This window comes from Ascaphus truei, chromosome 3, assembly GCF_040206685.1.
Source record: "Ascaphus truei isolate aAscTru1 chromosome 3, aAscTru1.hap1, whole genome shotgun sequence".
In the NCBI taxonomy this organism is placed as follows: domain Eukaryota; kingdom Metazoa; phylum Chordata; class Amphibia; order Anura; family Ascaphidae; genus Ascaphus; species Ascaphus truei.
In genome coordinates this window covers 417,068,354-417,088,277 of record NC_134485.1, presented here as the reverse complement: position 1 = coordinate 417,088,277, position 19,924 = coordinate 417,068,354, and the positions used below count along the sequence as shown (strand labels likewise).

Sequence of the window (19,924 nt, the reverse complement as noted above, 5' to 3'; positions counted from 1 at the left end):
GACATTTTGGTACTATTGTAAATTGCTGGATTTGAGATATTCAACAATTCTTTCAGTACATTGTTTCCATTAATCTCCTCAAACTGACATCGGGCTCATTGACCTGTAGTAACTGGCCTCTTTCCTGTTTCCAGTTTGGTGTTGTGGGAACATGGTCTCCTCCAGTCATCTGGAACTACACTTGTTCATTTTATTTATTTATTTATTTATAAAAATCTTTTACCAGGAAGTAATACATTGAGAGTTACCGCTCGTTTTCAAGTATGTCCTGGGCACAGAGTTATGATGACATAATACATGGTTACAAGAACAGTGACATAAGTGAACAGGGTATACACTATATACAAGACCTTGCATGCACAATTAGAGATAATATATATTATGGGCGTAAGTAACAGTTACAGACCAGATTAAAATGTGAGACAGCTTTAGTTTTGAAAGAATTTAGACTGGTGGCGGCTGTGAGAGTCTCTGGTAGAATGTTCCAGTTTTGGGGGCACAGTAAGAGAAGGAGGAACGTCCGGATACTTTGCTGAACCTTGGGACCATGAACATTCTTTTGGAGTCTGATCTCAGATGATAAGTGCTGCATGTGGTATGGGTGAGGAGCTTGTTCAGATAGGTGGGTAGCTTGCCCATAAAGTATTTGATGGCAAGACAGGAGAGATGAACTTTGCGCCTAGACTCAAGTGATGACCAATCTAGTTCTTTGAGCATTTCGCAGTGGTGTGTGTTGTAGTTGCATTGGAGAACAAAACGGCATATTGAATTGTAGAGGGTGTCAAGTTTGCTAAGGTGGGTTTGGGGTGCCGAGCCATTTACTATGTCCCCATAGTCGATAATTGGCATTAGCATCTGCTTTGCGCTACCCGTTGATATACTCGTCTGGCCTCATTCACTTTCCACTTTCAATTTTCACAGTTCCATCAGGACTTTTTCCTCTGTAAACCGATTTGTGTCCTTACCATGGAATCTACTTTCCATTTATATTTGTGGTCCCTCACCTTCCCATTCTGCTATGAAGACTGGTTAAACATAATTGTTCAAGTTTTACTATTTCTCCTTTTATTTTGATTATAAAAAGGGTTCTGTTCCCCTTCCTTACTGGCTGGGCTATTTCTCTTCTGTTTGGACCTTCTTGCACATCTGATTACTGCCGCGCCTGATACAGTTCTCCATCCTTCTTCCTCAGTCTGCACATCTACTATATATTTCTCAAACAGTCATATGTTTCTATGTCTGTATGTGTCTCCCTGTGTCCCTCCCTGTGTCCCTAGCGGCAATCCCATTGGACCTTGGGCCAGGCCAATGAGATTGCTCCCTTGGCCCGCCCCTGCACACCTCTCATTGGCCTGAGGCGGAGTGACGGGCCAAAGGAGAGACACACACACACACTAACTCACACACACAGTCACTCACTCACTCTCCTCGGATCTGCGCCAGTCCCACTCTCCACCACCTCTCACTCCCGTCGTGTGTGTGTGTGTGTGTGCCCCCCTCACCGCAAACCCCCCGCCCCCCCTCACCGCAAACTCCCCGCCCCCCCTCACCGCAAACCCCCCGCCCCCCCTCACCGCAAACCTCAGCCTCCCCGGCGCCAAGCCTCCTCCACCTCACCTCTCACACACCGCCAGCAAAACTCCCGCCGCCAGCAAAACTCCCGCCGCCTCTCACACGCCGCCTCACTCAGCTCTTCTCATCGCGGCCCCGTCTTACCGCCGGGAGCGCCAGCAAGCAGTTAACCCCCCCCCCCCGCGGCCGAGCCGGGAGCACCGGCTGGCGCAAGGAGGTACACACACACACAGTGACACACACACACAGTGACACACACACAGTCACACACACACACAGTCACACACTGACTGACACACAGTCACACACTGACTGACACACAGTCACACACTGACTGACACACACTGACTGACACACAGTCACACACTGACTGACACACAGTCACACACTGACTGACACACACTGACTGACACACAGTCACACACAGACACTCGCCCACTCACCCACTCACCGCCGCACACACACCCTGACTGACGCACGCACACACACCCTGACTGACGCACGCACACACACCCTGACTGACGCACGCACACACACCCTGACTGACGCACGCGCACACACACCCTGACTGACGCACGCGCACACACACCCTGACTGACGCACGCACACACACCCTGACTGGCGCACGCACAGACACACTGACTGGCGCACAGACACACACTGACTGGCGCACACACACCCTGACTGCCGCACGCACACACACCCTGACTGACGCACGCGCGCACACACCCTGACTGACGCACGCGCGCACACACCCTGACTGACGCACGCACACACACACCCTGACTGACGCACGCACACACACACCCTGACTGACGCACGCACACACACACCCTGACTGACGCACGCACACACACCCTGACTGACGCACGCGCGCACACACCCTGACTGACGCACGCACACACACCCTGACTGACGCACGCACACACACACCCTGACTGACGCACGCACACACACACCCTGACTGACGCACGCACACACACACCCTGACTGACGCACGCACACACACCCTGACTGACTCACGCGCACACACACCCTGACTGACGCACGCGCACACACACCCTGACTGACGCACGCGCACACACACCCTGACTGACGCACGCGCACACACACCCTGACTGACGCACGCGCACACACACCCTGACTGACGCACGCGCACACACACCCTGACTGACGCACGCGCACACACACCCTGACTGACGCACGCGCACACACACCCTGACTGACGCACGCGCACACACACCCTGACTGACGCACGCGCACACACACCCTGACTGACGCACGCGCACACACACCCTGACTGACGCACGCGCACACACACCCTGACTGACGCACGCGCACACACACCCTGACTGACGCACGCGCACACACACCCTGACTGACGCACGCGCACACACACCTTGACTGACGCACGCGCACACACACTGACTGACGCACGCGCAGACACACTGACTGGCGCACGCACAGACACACTGACTGGCGCACGCACAGACACACTGACTGGCGCACGCACAGACACACTGACTGGCGCACACACACACACACACACTGACTGGCGCACACACACACACACTGACAGTGTGTGTGTGTGTGTGTGCGTCACTCAGTCTGTGTGTGTGTGTTTGTGTTTCTGCGTCAGACTCACTGACGCACGCGCGCACACACACACACACACACTGACTGACTGACGCACACACAATGACTGACGCACACACTGCATGAAGCTGTAAAGGGGGACAAACAGAGCTGTAAAGGAGGGAGGGGGGGACTGGATTGATGTGAATGGGGGACAAACAGAGAGAGGGGGGAGGAGAGAGGAGACAGAGAGGAGCGGGAACATTACATCCCGGGCAACGCCGGGTCTCTCAGCTAGTATTTAATAAAAGCTGTCCTTTTTGCCCTTTTCTATAGCTGCTACCTCCTTTGAGGCTTTCTTCTTCTTCTTTGTGCTTTTGCTAACCTCCCAGACACAGGTGTTCGGATGCTCTGTTGAAGGAACGCTCTATTTTTACTTCCATGTACTAAAGCCCCGCTCCATTCCGTGCAGGTAACAAGTGATTACCAAAGCGGGTTAACAATTAGAAAATGTGCAGGACACAGTAGCCTAAACTACATCTGCCCACCATTGCAACTTTCCAGTACAGTTGCCGTAGGCCGCGAATATAGTGCCTGCGACGGGCATCGTGACGGGTGATGTCGCCGCTAGCGAAAGTTATATTTCGCTTTGCGGCGGCGTCCCAGGCGTACTGGCATTTGATTGATTCAGGGGCTGTCATATGAGGCGACAGCCCTTGAAAAATCACATATTGCCCGCTACCAAAATTCGCGACACAACGTCGCTCCATCGCATTGTCGCCGTCGTGCTTACTATAAGCACACGCGGCGGCAATGCATTTGTTTTTGGGGCGCCGTCGCCCGTCGCGAGCACTATACGCGCGGCCTTAGTTAGGAATAACCCCTACCCAAGAGTGTTAATTTCACCAGTTTACCAGAACAGATCATTTGATATCCAGCCCCCATTAAGAGTCAAAATAAAACATTTACACTAGAAATAAATACAGATATATAGACATGCTTACAAACATGCAGAAACACTTAGATGTACAGACATGCACAGAAATACATTGGCATGCACACAAACACACCCCCGGCATGCATGTGCACACACACACACACACACACACACACACACACACACACACACACACACACACACACACACACACACACACACACACACACACACACACACACACACACACACACACACACACACACACATTATATAGGCATGCACACAAACACACAGGCATGCATGCGCACACCCACCCACACATATATACTGTAGGCATACACACACACACACACACATATGCACACACCCACTCATATACATATAGGCATGCACACCCACTCATACATATATACAGTAGTCATGCACACACATACATGGATCTTGCTCTCTTCCTCCCCCTCCTCACTGCTGCCCACAGAGCCGAGTGGCTCTGATCTTTAGTCATCAGATGCGACCTGCCGGTGACTCCCTTGCAGCTCCCTCACTCCCAGGCAATACGGCAAGACCGGGAGAGTCACGGATAGGTTGCATCTGGTGATCAGAGATGAACGCATCAGAGTTCTGCTCGCCGGCCTGCACACAATACGAGGGTGAGGTTTGGGAGGCACTAGGAGGCATTCGCCGGCCGCAGGTTAATAGCAATGTGCCACTAAGCTATATATTTACATCATGTGGATGTGAAAAAGATTTGTCAGAGACCTTCTTCATGAAAAATTAGCCTCTTAATGATACGACTTGTGGAGCTATTTCTAGTCGTGTATAAAATCTTGGATGACATGTGGAACGTTATTAGGGAAATGTCGTCCACTAATTCGCCTAATAAAAAGACTTGACGTCACCCACATGGGAAACAAACAGAGAAACACCTCCTTACAGTCCGTGGCATTCATTACCACTGGATGCGGTGACTGCCTAGTATTAAAGTATTCTATTACTACTAAAATAACAATTGGTATAATAGTATTTCCGGGTTTACAAGTAGGTTGCGCATGTTCATGGAAAGCAGCTGGCTAGATAAACCAAACACAATTTCCGTTTCAGTTGAACTGTTGTTATCGTTGTTATTATTTTATTCGTATGGTGCCAAGCTGTCCCGCAGCACATTAGAACGTGGGGGAAATGATGGGTGATGGGGTCCCTGCTCCGAGAAGCTTGCAATATAAAAGGCTGGCCACTCAGAATGGTATTGACCGTATGCCCACCAGGGCGGTGGTGTGGGCCTCGGGTTTTGAGGGAACTTTTGAAAGTGAGTGAGCGAGAGCCTTCAGAAGATGACTGGTAGATTTGGGATGTCCGCAGCGTAGCTACTGTATTTGTTTGCCAAAGGAATTGCTGAAAGGAGACAGGTCCTAGAGCAGAGACCTGGGGACACCAGCATAGAGTCGGACGGGAGAAGAGGAAGTGCCAGAAAAGGAAACTATGAAGGAGCATTGCAATAGACGGGAAGATTACCAAGAGAAGGCAGTGCCACAAAGAACAATGTAAAATAGTATGGAGTAGGAGAGCGCGATCAACAGGATCACAGGCAGGAACAGAGACTCCGTCTTCTGGTGCTGGTCAATGTTTAACAGAGGATGTAAACCTTGGACTGTTTCAGGGGTGGCCAACTCCAGTCCTCAAGGGCCACCAACAGGTCAAGTTGTAAGGATATTCCTGTTTCAGAACAGATGGCTCAGTCAATATCCTGAAAACCTGACCTTTTGATGGCCCTTGAGAACTGGATTTGGCAAACCCCTGGACTATTTAATCAGATGTGGGGTTATGCGTTAATATGTTTTTTTTTGTTTGTTTCTGGTTTCAGAAGTATATATGCCGTCTGGAAGTCTTTCCTCGAAGGCACAATGCAGGTGGCACAGTCTCGGATTAACATTTGTGAGAATTATAAAAACATCATCTCCGAGCCTGCGAGGACGGTGAAACTCTACAAGGAGCAGCAGCTAAAAAAGGTACAATACTGTTTAATCCCTTACACGGTTTAAAGATCATGCACACAAGTCAAAAAGGTTTGAGGCACCGAAATGGCAAATCGTTTCTGAATAGAACAGTTTGGTCACAACCTGTACTTTAAAATTACCAATCGCTCCTAGGGCCAAAATGGTTTGATTTGAAATGGCATGTTTAGTAGGGTCAAGGGTTAAACCAGGGGTTTACAACCTTTTGGGGGTTAACCCTATAATTATATTGTTATATTCTGCGGACGCCAACTCTCTCTCCCTGTTTTTACTCTCGCACACATATACACACACCAAACCTGCTCCACATCCCTGTTTTTACTCTCGCACACACATACACACACCAAAACTGCTCCACATCCCTGTTTTTACACACAACATCCTCTGGTCAGTGCCCAGTCGGTGATGCAGAAGGGCCGACCAAGGCAGTGTGGGACGTGACTCCCAAGATCAGAGTGATGGCTGACAGCTCGGCCTCCAATGGGGATGTAAGCGCAAGGGGTGTGTCTCTCCTGCGGTGGAAGGTTTAACAGACGCTCAAAAAAGCGCTCTCAGAATTGGCCACAAAAAAAAAAAAAAACCATGGCGGGTGTGCACAGAAGCAGCTGGCAGCCCCCGGAGTCTGCACAAGTATATAAAGAATAATAAGAAAAACGAAGAAAATATATTTTTACTTTGTATTAAAAGGCAAAAATATATGGTGGTACATACATACATAAAGCAAGTGCAAGAAACACGGCACCATGCAAAAAGAGCATAGCTCATGGATCAGTAAATGCAGCGGGTGGGGGGTGTGGAAAATATATATATATAATCCACACTCCATTTGGAATACAAATATTCCTTCAAGCATTTCAAGGGAAATAGGTTTACTCCATAAAAAAACTCAGTAGAGTGTAGATCAGCGTCTGAGACCAGTGTAATCGGGATACGTGCTATTTTCTGCTTGCCGAGTGGTCCTGAACTGAAAGTCCATAATGCATTAAGTAATATACATACGCGAAAAAATAAACGGAAACTCGCGCACTCGTTTTCAAAGGTTCTCGCGTCACTGGGACACGACCCTCCTCTTCCCTTCCGGCCTCGCTGCTGTTTGCTTCCACCACACGACCGGAAGGGACGGTGACATGACACGCTGGAGGTGCGATGGTTGGCCGAGGCGTTCCTGAGAGTGTGGGTGGAGTGTAACGGGTAGGGGGTACAGGTGGCGATAGAAAGATATATACAAATAAGAGACAAAGCAGAGGTATTGGCAGGGTGTTTTTTTTTTTTTGTTCTATTTATCTTTTTTACCAACAAAAATATTGGGGCTGGCTAGACAAAATCTATCGTATTTTTAAAGTCCTGGGAATTAATTCATTTGTTCAACTTTTAATGTTTTATTGAAACCAAATGTTTCGGGGTTTTTTTTACCGTCTATCTTTTATGATAAGGCTTTATGTCGGGGTGGTCTAATTCCAGTCCTTAGGCCAACCAACAGGTCAGGTTTTAAGGATATCCCTGCTTCAGTAGAGGTGGCTCAATCAGTGGCGTTCGTCTTCAACTGAGCCACCTGTGCTGAAGCAGGGGTATCCTTAAAACCTGACCTGTTGGTTGCCCTAGAGGGCTGGAGTAGGCCTGTAGAATGTATAGAAGAAAACATTAATCTTGTTTTTCGCTGCTGTCTTAAACCAATGGCCAAGGCATTCATTGCCAAGTAAAGCCCTGTTCTTGGGCTGATATTATTTAAACAGAATCATACTCATTGTGCTTGCACTATATTCAGAATATAGACTCCCTATATTGTGTTCTCGTTTTATAAAGCAAAAGACAAATATATATATATATATATATATATATATATATATATATATATATTAATAATCGCTGCTAAGAGAAGTCAAACCCTTCTAATTTATGATCGGGTTAAATTGAGTATCATGGATTAAGTCAATATTACGTATCCATGGTAATTAAGCCATATTTAAAATGCAGCATAACTCCAGACACATCCCCTAGAAATGCAAAAGAACAATATTGCAATAAAAGGCCTCCCTTGGGACGGGGGCTGAAAACCCAAAGCATTGCCTGTGTGGTCAGATGCTAAAACAATTCACTTTCGCCTTTGTTTTGCAGTGCGTGGACCAGTTGACAAAGATCCAGACTGAGCTGCAGGAGACAGTGAAGGATTTAGCCAAGGCCAAGAAGAAGTACTTTGAGACCGAACAGATGGCTCACGCAATGCGGGAAAAAGCCGACATTGATGCCAAGTACGTTGCCTGTGTCTAATATTATTAGCAAAAGATACAGCGACTTTACAATAATTCATTCATTGCACCACTTGGCGAGCGCTGGACAGCGGAAGGGAACTGTGACTGAGTTCATACTGGCAATATTCACAGAGAACATACAGTAGACAGTGACTGTTGCAGCCATAATTAAAATACGTAATTCTTTGTTTAAAGGAGCCATCAAAGCAATATCCTACTGTACATGTGATTTTTTTTTTATTTTTTTTTTTTTTAATAAATAAATCAGTTCTGTGGTATTAGGTATTAGGTATTGCCCATTAGTCTGCGCAATTTCATTGTGTGGGCAATTTATATTTCTACCATAGACCTAGCATTGACAGCGCTGGAGAGTTTATGTGGTAACTAGTGCAACCTCAATTAGGGGCAGATATGGTCTTACCTATCGCATACCATGCCACAGAATATGCATATATTTAGTGTATCAATTGAGTGTGCATTACACGCCTGGATACACCAACATTGAGATTATCCTTTGGTGAGCTCTCATAGGCACCGTTCCTATACCATTAAGGAAGCTATAACTTATAGCGTATTGATCCCGAATATCTATTAGGGATCTTATTACATCCACCCACCTAGTCTTAGGTGGGCTATCAAGGATACAGTCACGTGCTGTTGTAATACACCATTTAATTACGTTTTTAACACCCTATTTTTTATTCATGGTTATTAATAAAGTATTTTAAATTTACAATTATACATTTGTTGTGATTGAGTGCTGGAAGACTGGGTCCTTTTTTTCTCCTATATGATATAGTATTAGGTAATACTGCACTTTTTTTTTTTTCAATTCATCTCTTAATACCATTTGTAATGATTTTTTATATAATGAGCAACCTTTGAATTCTGTAGCGGGTTTTCGCCCACGTCGCCAACACTGCAAGATCTTTGTAACGCTTTCCTGTTTGTCATCATTTGTTGGCAATGTTCCCAGCAGTGTGTGCTGCAAACTGTAACAATAGATCATGTTGCCATAGTAATATCAGGATACATTGTAGCTGCCGAGTTACACTGACCGGAGGATTCGTTGAAACTGAAAGGCGGCCATTTAGTGAACCCTGGGAAGCAGGATCTTTGCGGATTGATCACGGGTGAAGGGATTGATCGGCAATTTAGGTCATTAATTTTTAATAAGGATTATCTGGATTGTCTCTTTGAAGGGACAATTCCACCAATATATATCTATTTTGAAAGTCCACTCCATGTGATCCCATTTAAAGCAAATTTCCAACCTTAACTATTACTATTTTGGATGTATTTTTTTTACATTTCATTTACCAAGGCCCAAAGATTATTCACATGGCAACTCCTTTTTATTCTCACCAGGCAGCAGAGAGGGTTTTTTCCAAGCAAACTACAAAGAGTAGTATTAGAAATAATGTCTTATTCTTCTCAGAGAAGATTTTTTTTGTTGTGTCTGTCAGTGTGAGAATTTCGGTTTTGGGCTCCCTTTTCAAAGAATTAAATGTGAAAAGCAGGTTTCCTTGCTTCTCAAACCCTTTTGTTTAACTGGGAGTTTTCCCTGTATCGTTTTCGCACCAGTCATGTAAACAGGAAAATTCACATTCCCGAGATTATTTAACCTCTGACACTGGTGGCTCTAGGAGGCTAAAGTGGCGACTTATTCTGGAGCCAAGCAATAGAGGCAATGTCATTGGATGCACCAGTCGAATGTGTGTGTTCCGAGCTGATTGGCTTAAAACCAAACCAGAACATACTGTATGCAGTACTTAGTTTGTCACCTGTCCCACTCCTGTGTTATGCAGCGTTATGTCCTCTTAACCTTCATAGTGCCAGGCATGGGTGGACTGCCCGATTGGAGGTGGTGCGGTGGGCTGGTACTGTGCCCCCCACCCCCCATCTCCCTGATCAATCGCAATGCTCTCCCTCCTTCTGTCGGAGCCGGGATTCAACTTCTGCCTGACCGGAGGAGGAAGCTGGGGGGTCCCCGGACCAACAGGTCTGCTAGGTGTGTGTGGAGTGCAGGGCCGCCGACAGATTTCCTGGGGCTCTGGACTAGAGATTCGACCCGGGGCCCTTACCCCCTGTGTCGGTGGTCTTGCAAGCCCCCCCCCCACCCCACCTCAAACCAGCTTGCTCTCCCCCTCTATTACCCCCATGTATTTCTCTCCCCCCCTGTCCCTCACTCTTCCCCCTCTTTTCCTCAAGCACTCTCCCCCCTCACTCCTCTCTCTTGCTCTCTCTCCCCACCCCCCCTCTCTCTCTCCCTTTTTTACACCCGTCTTTCTCCTCTCACACTCTTTCCCCCCACCCCTCATGCTATCACTCAATTACCCCACGCTCACTCAATCCCCCCCCCCCCCCCACCCGCCTCACACTCACTCCCTCCTCCCCCCCCCCTGGCCACACACACAATCTCCCCCCCCCACACACACACACACAATCTCCCCCCCCCCACACACACACACACAATCCCCCCCCCCCCACACACACACAATCCCCCCCCCCCCACACACACACAATCCCCCCAACACACACGCACACAATTCCCCCCACATACACACAATTCCCCCCCTCCGCCCCCACGCACACACACAATCCACCCCAATACCCATACAATTCGACCTCTGCGAATGTATTTACTAAAACTACATCAAGGTAACATTGTGGTTTGCATGGGCAAAGGATAAGGCAGATGCTAGCGTTAAATAAGTACATTTTAACTTAAAACAGCAGTCCATGCTGCCGGGTTTTTTCCCCCCATTTAATATGGGCATCAATACAATACACACATTGATAAGTAATTAGCTAAGTTGCCAATCGATCCGTTCTACTGTGATCGATCAGTGAAGATTCGGCTCGGGGGTTCACTAAATGACTGCAGATGAGTATCCTGCAGTCAGTGTGACTTTGTAAGTGGTTGCTATATACACAAAAAGGCTTGTTACATTATAATACATTCAAAATGTAATTCAGAGTTTTTTTTTTTTTTTAAATGCGACATGTATTTTCTCATAAGACAGAACTGATTTCTAAAAATAAAAATGAATAAAGCACATGTAGGATATTGCTTGTTCTGCAGCTTTAAAGGGTGATTATTGCATTCTGTTCTACTGTAAAATCACTCAGTGTGATTTACCACTTTGCTCATCAAAGTTACCCATTTACATTCTATGCCTCTTGCATTCCTAATCTTATACTTTGCAAATGTAATGGAGAAGACCGGCAGCAGAAAGCAATTTGAAGCACACGGTATTGTTTTTATGGACCGCTGCCACTGCTGGAATTACATGGACAATGTTATGTGTAAGTAGGACTGCCCAGAGATTAGCGTCTTCTATCTGGCAAAGGATTATCAGCAATGTATCCATGTATATCCTGCGCGTGCTGGCAGGGTCTCTCCAATGCAGACGGGGGGGGGGGGGGGGGAATGCAGTAAGCAATCGAAAATTTCCTTTCAGTAAAATTAATTCTTTGCTTAATATTCTGGTTGAGTATTTAATGATCATCCATTTTGCACGACAGTGTTATCTGTACGTGTATGTATGTATATATATATATATATATATATATGTATATGTATATATATATATATATATATATGCAAATATAGCTGTATGCTCATCTGCATGTCTTAGGCAGGTCTGCAACCCCGCCTTTCCCCATTATCACCCAGCATACAGCACTTCCACTGCAGCAAGGGATTCTGGGAAATGACATGCAAATGAGCACACAGTGTCACTTTTTGCCTCAATAACCATTTTTAACATGGTTCCCTATAGGCTTAAGCTTGCTGCATGGTCACAGCTTTGAGCACAGCCAGGGTTAAGGTGCATACCCAGAAAACCACCCACAGACAGCTGTTTCGACCTTGATGGGTCTCATCAGTGTGGGGTTGATTTTACTGGGAATGCAAGAGAGGCTTATGGGATAGGCCAAACCATAATACTGAGTTAAGTTATGGTGAGTAATATATATATATATATATATATATATATATGTTATGGTGAGTAATATATATATATATATATATATATATATATATATATATATATATATGTGTGTATATATATATATATATGTGTGAATACTATATATACTATATATATAGTAGACAGAGCCAGTCAGCACACTGATACAAAGCATAAGGCAGATGCTTGTCCCATAGAGATAAACAGCATAGTTACCAGTCCATGAACTAATAAAGGAGACAGCATTCGTGCAACAGTGTGTTTTGAATACATCATTTTTGGATTAATCCTTGCTGTATGCTGTCTCCTTTATTAGTTCATGGACTGGTAACTATGATATATATATATATATATATCTTGTTAACCAAGTTATCGTCTATTCATTTATATATATATATTTATATATATACTAGCTGAGAGACCCGGCGTTGCCCGGGATGTAATTTTGGGGGGGGGCGGACGACAGGGTTGGGCTTCCCCCGGGTGACTGGGTGACTGACTGACTGAATGGGTGGGTGACTGACTGAATGGGTGGGTGAATGAGTGGGTGGGTGACTGAGTGGGTGGGTGACTGAGTGGGTGGGTGGGTGACTGAGTGGGTGGGTGGGTGACGTGAGTGGGTGGGTGACTGAGTGAGTGGGTGGGTGACTGGGTGAAAGTGGGTGACTGGGTGTGGGTGTGTGGGTGGGTGTGTGGGTGACTGAGTGAGTGGGTGGGTGAGTAAGTGAGTGGGTGGGTGAGTAAGTGAGTGGGTGGGTGACTGAGTGAGTGGGTGGGTGACTGAGTGAGTGGGTGGGTGGGTGGGTGACTGAGTGAGTGGGTGGGTGACTGAGTGGGTGACTGAGTGGGTGGGTGGGTGACTGAGTGGGTGGGTGGGTGACTGAGTGGGTGGGTGGGTGACTGAGTGGGTGGGTGGGTGACTGGGTGGGTGACTGAGTGGGTGGGTGAGTGAGTGGGTGACTGGGTGAAAGTGGGTGACTGGGTGAAAGTGACTGGGTGGGTGTGTGGGTGACTGGGTGGGTGTGTGGGTGACTGGGTGACAGTGCGTGGGTGGGAGACGGTGGGTGACTTACCTTGACCCCGTGGCATCTGGCTGGGGCAGGAGGTGAGTTCGGGAAGCTGGCGGGGGGCAAGAGTGGCAGGAGGCCCGTGCCGCGCTTACCCTCCGTCCGGGAGCCGGCGCACGTGAGGGGGAGTGCAGGAGGCCCGGGCCGCGCCGCGCTTCCCCTCCGTTCCTCGTTGTGAGCGAGGGGGGAGGAGCCTGGAGTTTGCTGCTGAGCAGGAGGGCCGCGCTTCCCCTCTCCGGGAGCCGGCGCACGTGAGGGGGAGTGCAGGAGGCCCGGGCCGCGCCGCGCTTTTCCTCGTTGTGAGCGAGGGGGGAGGAGCCTGGAGTTTGCTGCTGAGCAGGAAGGCCGCGCTTCCCCTCTCCGGGAGCGGCACACGGTGAGGGTGATGGTGCGGCTGGGGATGTTGCGGAGCGTGGGGATTTGGGTGAGGTGGGGAGGGGGAAGAGAGTGAGGGGCACCGGGAGAGGAGGGGCACCGGGAGAGGAGGGGGGGGGTGTGGAAGGTGAGCTGCGGTCCAACGGGGGAGAGTGAGGCCAAGCAACAGAGTGTGTGTGTGTGGTCACTCCGCCTCAGGCCAATGAGAGGTGTGGGGGCGGGCGGCCCAAGGGACCAATGAGATTTCCCCTAGGGACACAGGAAGATGCAGACAGGCATACAGTGCTTTCACAAATATATAATATAAGAGAAGATATATATATATATTGCATGTCATTTCCCAGAATCCCTTGCTGTAGTGGAAGTGCTGTATGCTGGGTGATGATGGGGAAAGGTGGGGTTGCAGACCTGCCTAAGACATGCAGATGAGCATACAGTTGTATTTGTATATATATATACACACACACACACACACACACACACACACACACACACACACACACACACACGTGTGTGTGTGTATATCTCAATCCAGAAAAACAGGCACTCACGTGTGTAGATACAGGTAGGACATCTGCAGGATAACAGGACAGGCTCTCCAAAATCCAAAGGTGACATTTATTTATTCCTCAACGTTTCGGCTCCCAAACAGTGCTTTTATCAAGAGCCCCAACAGTGATACAGCAGTGATCATATTTATAACCTGAAGTGACCCCTAGAAAACCCGCGAAAAACTCACTCACTGAACCCCTGCTGACGTCATGAGTCAGGTGGAAACCCAGCGGGGCCAGAGGGGGCCAAAAATCCCAAAAGGAAATCGGGGGAAAGGGAGGGGGATGGGGGTGAGCAGCGGCGTAGCTAGACATGCGCGGGCCCCCAGACAAGTTAATTTCCAGGGCCCCATTATGAGTGAACATGTTCCATAGATTCAGGAGTTTCCATTAGACCCCCACCCCCCCCCCCCAGCGTTTTGCCAGCCCTGCGAGCCCCCCCCCCTGCTTTTACACCTTCTCACTCTGCTCTATTCACCCCTCTCGTCTCGTATATTTCTCTCCCCCCTCTTACACCCCCTCCCTCGCTACCCCCCTTTTTCCTCTCACACTCTCTCCCCCCCCCTCCTTCGGCTATCACTCAGTAATCCCCCCCCCCCCATCCACACTCAATCTAGCTCCCCCAATCCTTCCTTCCTCCCCTCCACCCCGTGGCCACACACATACAATTCCCCCTCTACAATACAGTACCCCTCCCATACACAAATTAGAATAACCACCTACAGTACACACACTACAATAACCCCCCCCCCCTCACAAGTGGTTGAAAAACACTGGTGTACAGTATACTGCACAGTGACTTTCTTCTTTTAATACAGTTAACTATAGACAATTGTGTAAAGAATGACAGAAACTATGTTAAAAGTGCTCTAATAAGATTATCACGTGTTACCTCAATTGCTTGCACTTAGATGCCCGTGTGGGCTCTTCGATATACTGTAGGCAAGACGCAGAGGCAGTTCACAGAGAGGATGGCGGTGCACTGATCGAGCCTGAGGGCTGCCCTTCGGAAAGGAAAGTCCGACCAACCCGCTGCCAAACATTTCCTTACACAGGGCCACCAACGCTACCACTCTTAGGTGTATGCCTATTGATCGGGTAAATAGACCACCCAGGGGTGGAAATCAAGAACATTTGCTCCTCCAACGCGAAATGCTCTTTGATTCACGAGCTAAATACTGTGACACCCAAAGGCCTCAAATACCAGCCTCTCCCTGTCATGTTTCCTCAAAAATAGGCATAGAAACTGATTATATACTGGAACTGCATATTGTCCTATAGACTTCCCCAGTGAAGATGGACGGACCCTGTTCTGGTCACCCAACTATGCGACTAGGTGCTGCAAGGTCCCAAGCCAGGACCAATGCACTGTGCTTTCGCCTACTGGGAAGCTGGAGGTTGGGGGGTCACAATAAGTATAGTGACTCCTACATTGGATTACAAACTAAAGACTTGATTGCCTTCTTCCAACATGAGAACAGTTGAAGCTGTGTACCTCAGGACATGTGTGGGGACCCCAGGATATGTGTGGGGAACCCCAGTGTGAGCCTATCCAAGCTGAGCAGACCACATGAATGCGTTTTTCTACAAAAGACTAATCCCAAGCACTGTCATTTATTTACCACTGGCCTTGTGGGAGAGGAGCCTGTGGATTGACATATTACTGCCATGATCTCTACACACCACAGGGTTTACTGCTGTCTACGGCTGTGAGAATTGCTGGGAGTCCTTTGATGTTGTGACAGCTCTGCTATGGTGAGGATCAGCTGGCTATTTCTCCGCCACCATCTCCACACTCCACTGTGCTTGCTGCAGATGGGGGTTGTCAGCACTTTTGGGATTCCTGTACAGACATACCCCGGTTTAAGGACACTCACTTTAAGTACACTCGCGAGTAAGGACATGTCGCCCAATAGGCAAACGGCAGCTCGCGCATGCGCCTGTCAGCACGTCCTGAACAGCAATACCGGCTCCCTACCTGTACCTGAGCTGTGCGCGAGCGGGGACACTATAGAGCCTGTTACACGTGTGTTATTTACATCAGTTATGCACGTATATGATGATTGCAGTACAGTACATGCATCAATAAGTGGGAAAAGTTTGTGCTTCACTTTAAGTACATTTTCGCTTTCCATACATGCTCTGGTCCCATTGCGTACGTTAATGCGGGGTATGCCTGTACTATGGACCAGCCAGACCAACACCTCAATCAGCTGTCTTCCCCTCTGCGACCAACACACAACTTGAAACTCCATGATCACTACATCATTGGACTTGCCTCTACATCTGTTACTGGTGACTGTTTGCCTTATTATTATTTTTTACAGCTGCCTGATCTGCCTTAGCCCCCCAGTTTGCCTAGTTGGATCCCTTAACATCACCCCGTATGTATTTCCCCTCCAGATTCACTCTCCAGACTGCTGCCTAGCACAGGGGAGCGCAAAACCTTTTTCCCTGCGCCCCCCATGCTGGCAGTTCCCCTCTCTCCGCGTCTCCCCTCTTACTTCGGCTCCGGCGTCATGACATCACATCGTTGCCATGGCGACGCGTCTAAGAAGCCGCCGGAGCCAATGTAAGTTAGCTTTACAGAGGCCTTCGCCCGGCACTTAATTTAAGTGCCTTCGGGAAGCGCGCGGGGCCTCTGTAAACCCCGCGCCCCCCGTCGGCAGTGTCGCGCTCCCCGCAGACAGTCTTGCGCCCCCCAGTTTGCGCACCGCTGGCCTAGCATACCAATCAACATTTTGTTACTTTTTTTGCTACTTAAATTGCTGTTGCGATTTGTAATGGTTACATTTGCATTTGTGTTAGTATATTATGAACTGGTTTGTGAAATAACAGAAAGTGAATCCCTGCGCTTCTCCCTTTGGGCTAACAGTAAACGGGGAAATAAATATACTGTTTTTTCATGCTCCCTACACGGAGAAGCACGGTGAATATATATATTTGTTTTACATGAACTGGTTTGTGTTACGGGGTTTGTACCGTACTATTCTAGGGGTATGTATCCTAACTTTGGCCTAACCCCCATCCCCCTCCCTTTCCCCTGATTGCCTTTTGGGATTTTTGGCCCCCTCTGGTCCCGCTGGGTTTCCACCTGACTCATGATGTCACCAGGGGTTCAGTGAGTGAGCTTTTTGCGGGTTTCCTAGGGGTCACTTCAGGTTATAAATATGTTCACTGCTGTATCACTGTTGGGGCTCTTGATAAAGGCTCTGTTTGGGAGCCGAAACGTTGAGCAATACATTTTACCTTTGGATTTTGGAGTGCCTGTCCTGTTTTCTTATATATATATATTGAGCTTATGGTGGTTTGACTTGCTTTGCTAGTCCCATGCTGTGCTTAAAAGCTGTGTGAACGGCGATGCATCTGCTTAAATGGGTTCCATATGAAGGGATATTCCAGGCAAAAGGTGACACATTGTGTGCTCATTTGCATGTCATTTCCCAACCAATCTACACTAATCAAATACCACTGCACGTGCACCTTCAGCCGGGACAGCAATCTATGTTACTGTAACCTCTTACCTGGCGGGGTGGTCTGCAGCGCTGCTCTGCGACTGCAGTCACGCCTGGCAGCAAGCGGGTTACGAAGAGGGGCGGAATATTCCCTACACCGTCTTCCATGGAGGTACAACTGCTTGGTGAGTTCCACCCGAAACGTTCAGTGCAGGCGCGGCCGACTCCAGTCCTCAGGTGCCACCGACAGGTCAGCTTTTAAGGATATCCCTGCTTCAGCACAGGTAGCTCAGTCACCGACTGAAGCAGGGGATATCCTGAAAACCTGACCTGTTGGTGGCCCTTGAGGACTGGAGTCGGCCACTCCTGGTTTAGTCACTTGACTATTGGAACAGTTAACACAGCGGTGCGCAAAGTGGGGGGGCGCACGATTATTCAGGGGGGCGCAGCGGTTGCAGGGGGCCCGCGCTCTTCCCCCAAGGCATTTAAATTAATGCCGGGGGGTCGCGTGAGGCCTCTGCAACTTCACTTACCTTCTCTTCGGCAACGCGGCGTCATGTGACGTCACTTTGGCATGGCAGCGTGACGTCACGTGAACCCGCAACGTCATTTGACGCCGGGAGCCGGTGAGGAGATAAGGAAGGGGGCGCGAGCAGGGAGGGATGCAGGAGGGGGGGGGGGCGCGAGCAGGAAAGATTGTGCAGCACTGGGTTAACACACAGTTGATGTATATACATCAAAAACTATTTTCTGTCAATCAAAGTAATAAGAAAAATGCACGTTAAATATTTTTTTTTTTTTTTTTTTTTTTTTAATGACATTCTTTTATTGCTAATTATATCTCCCCCAACCTTTTAGTCATATGACTCCTAGCTGCTATAAAAAGTGTCTCAATACACCGTTTTGTGATTGGGGTTGATCTTGTCTGCAGCACAGAACCTAATGTGCGCGCAGGCCAGACCAGTTTCAAATCTTAAAGCTAGTCTAAATACATTTCACAATGAAACTATATCAGTTGCCACCTGCGTTAAATCAGATTATAATTATCTCTTATTACAAATAATACAAATAATGACGTTTGGTGGTCGTGCAATCCAGCTGCAATAAGTGATCTAACGATGCTACAATCTACCAGTGAAGAGGCTGTTTGATTTAGTGAGTGCATGATCTCTTGCTTACCAATATCTTTTCATATAATTATTGTTTTTGGGGCTGACAATACGCTGAGCCCTGTAAACAGCAGGACAACGGAGTTTGTGTCGAAAAGTATGAAGATTAATGCAGTACCATTTGTCCTCCTTACTTGCCATAAAGCTGTGTACCATATTTAGGCCATGAAATAGTCCTTAAAATAATCGTATCCCAAAGATACAAAGTCAGAATAATCTAAAAATAAAATGCTTTGTGTTGGTCCACTATAAGACATCCATTTTATATATACAGCTCAACCCCCTTTTAACGCTGTGCTTGGGGTCCAAAGAATCACATCGCGTTATAAGCGGGTCGCGTTAGAAATAATGTACAATTGTATGCATTGTACAATAAAGTATTTAAGACACCAATAACCGTGTTGTAAAGTATTCATAGATACGGAAATTGGGAGCCACGCTTGCGTCGCGTTATAAGCGGATTCGCATTGTAACGGATCGCATTATAACGGGGTTGAGCTGTATCTATATATAAACAAAAACAATAGAGTAGCGCTACAACTTGCACCTAGTGTATATATAGGCGTGATAGCTAAGTATATATGTATGTGAAACCCAGTATAAAGGTGTAAATATACTACACAGTGTGTATGTATGTATGTGTATATATAGCAACTGGGAAAACCTATTACAGCTCAACCCCGTTATAACACGATCCGTTACAAGGCGAATACGCTTATAACGCGACGCAAGCGTGGCTCCCAATTTCCGTATCTATTAATACTTTACAACACGGTTATGGGTATCTTAAATACTTTATTGTACAATGCATACAATTGTACATTATTTCTAACGCGACCCGCTTATAACGCGATGTGATTCTTTGGACCCCAAGCACAGCGTTATAAGGGGGTTGAGCTGTACTATAATAACCTATAACAACAACAACAACAACAACAATAATAAAATAATTAATTATTAGATAAAATATTCAAACAATGCCAGA

At 47.5% G+C, this 19,924-nt stretch overlaps 1 protein-coding gene across 9 annotated transcripts in view; it reads left to right on the top strand.

The window, feature by feature from the left end:
- Nucleotides 1–19,924, top strand: part of FCHSD2 (FCH and double SH3 domains 2) — a 237,785-nt gene that overhangs the window by 112,494 nt on the left and 105,367 nt on the right. For all 9 annotated transcript variants that reach the window (XM_075592710.1, XM_075592708.1, XM_075592703.1 and 6 more), the window contains exons 5-6: nt 5,949–6,093; nt 8,215–8,348. In XM_075592710.1, coding sequence (XP_075448825.1) covers nt 5,949–6,093; nt 8,215–8,348 — 279 coding nt within the window. The remainder of the gene's footprint in view (nt 1–5,948; nt 6,094–8,214; nt 8,349–19,924) is intronic.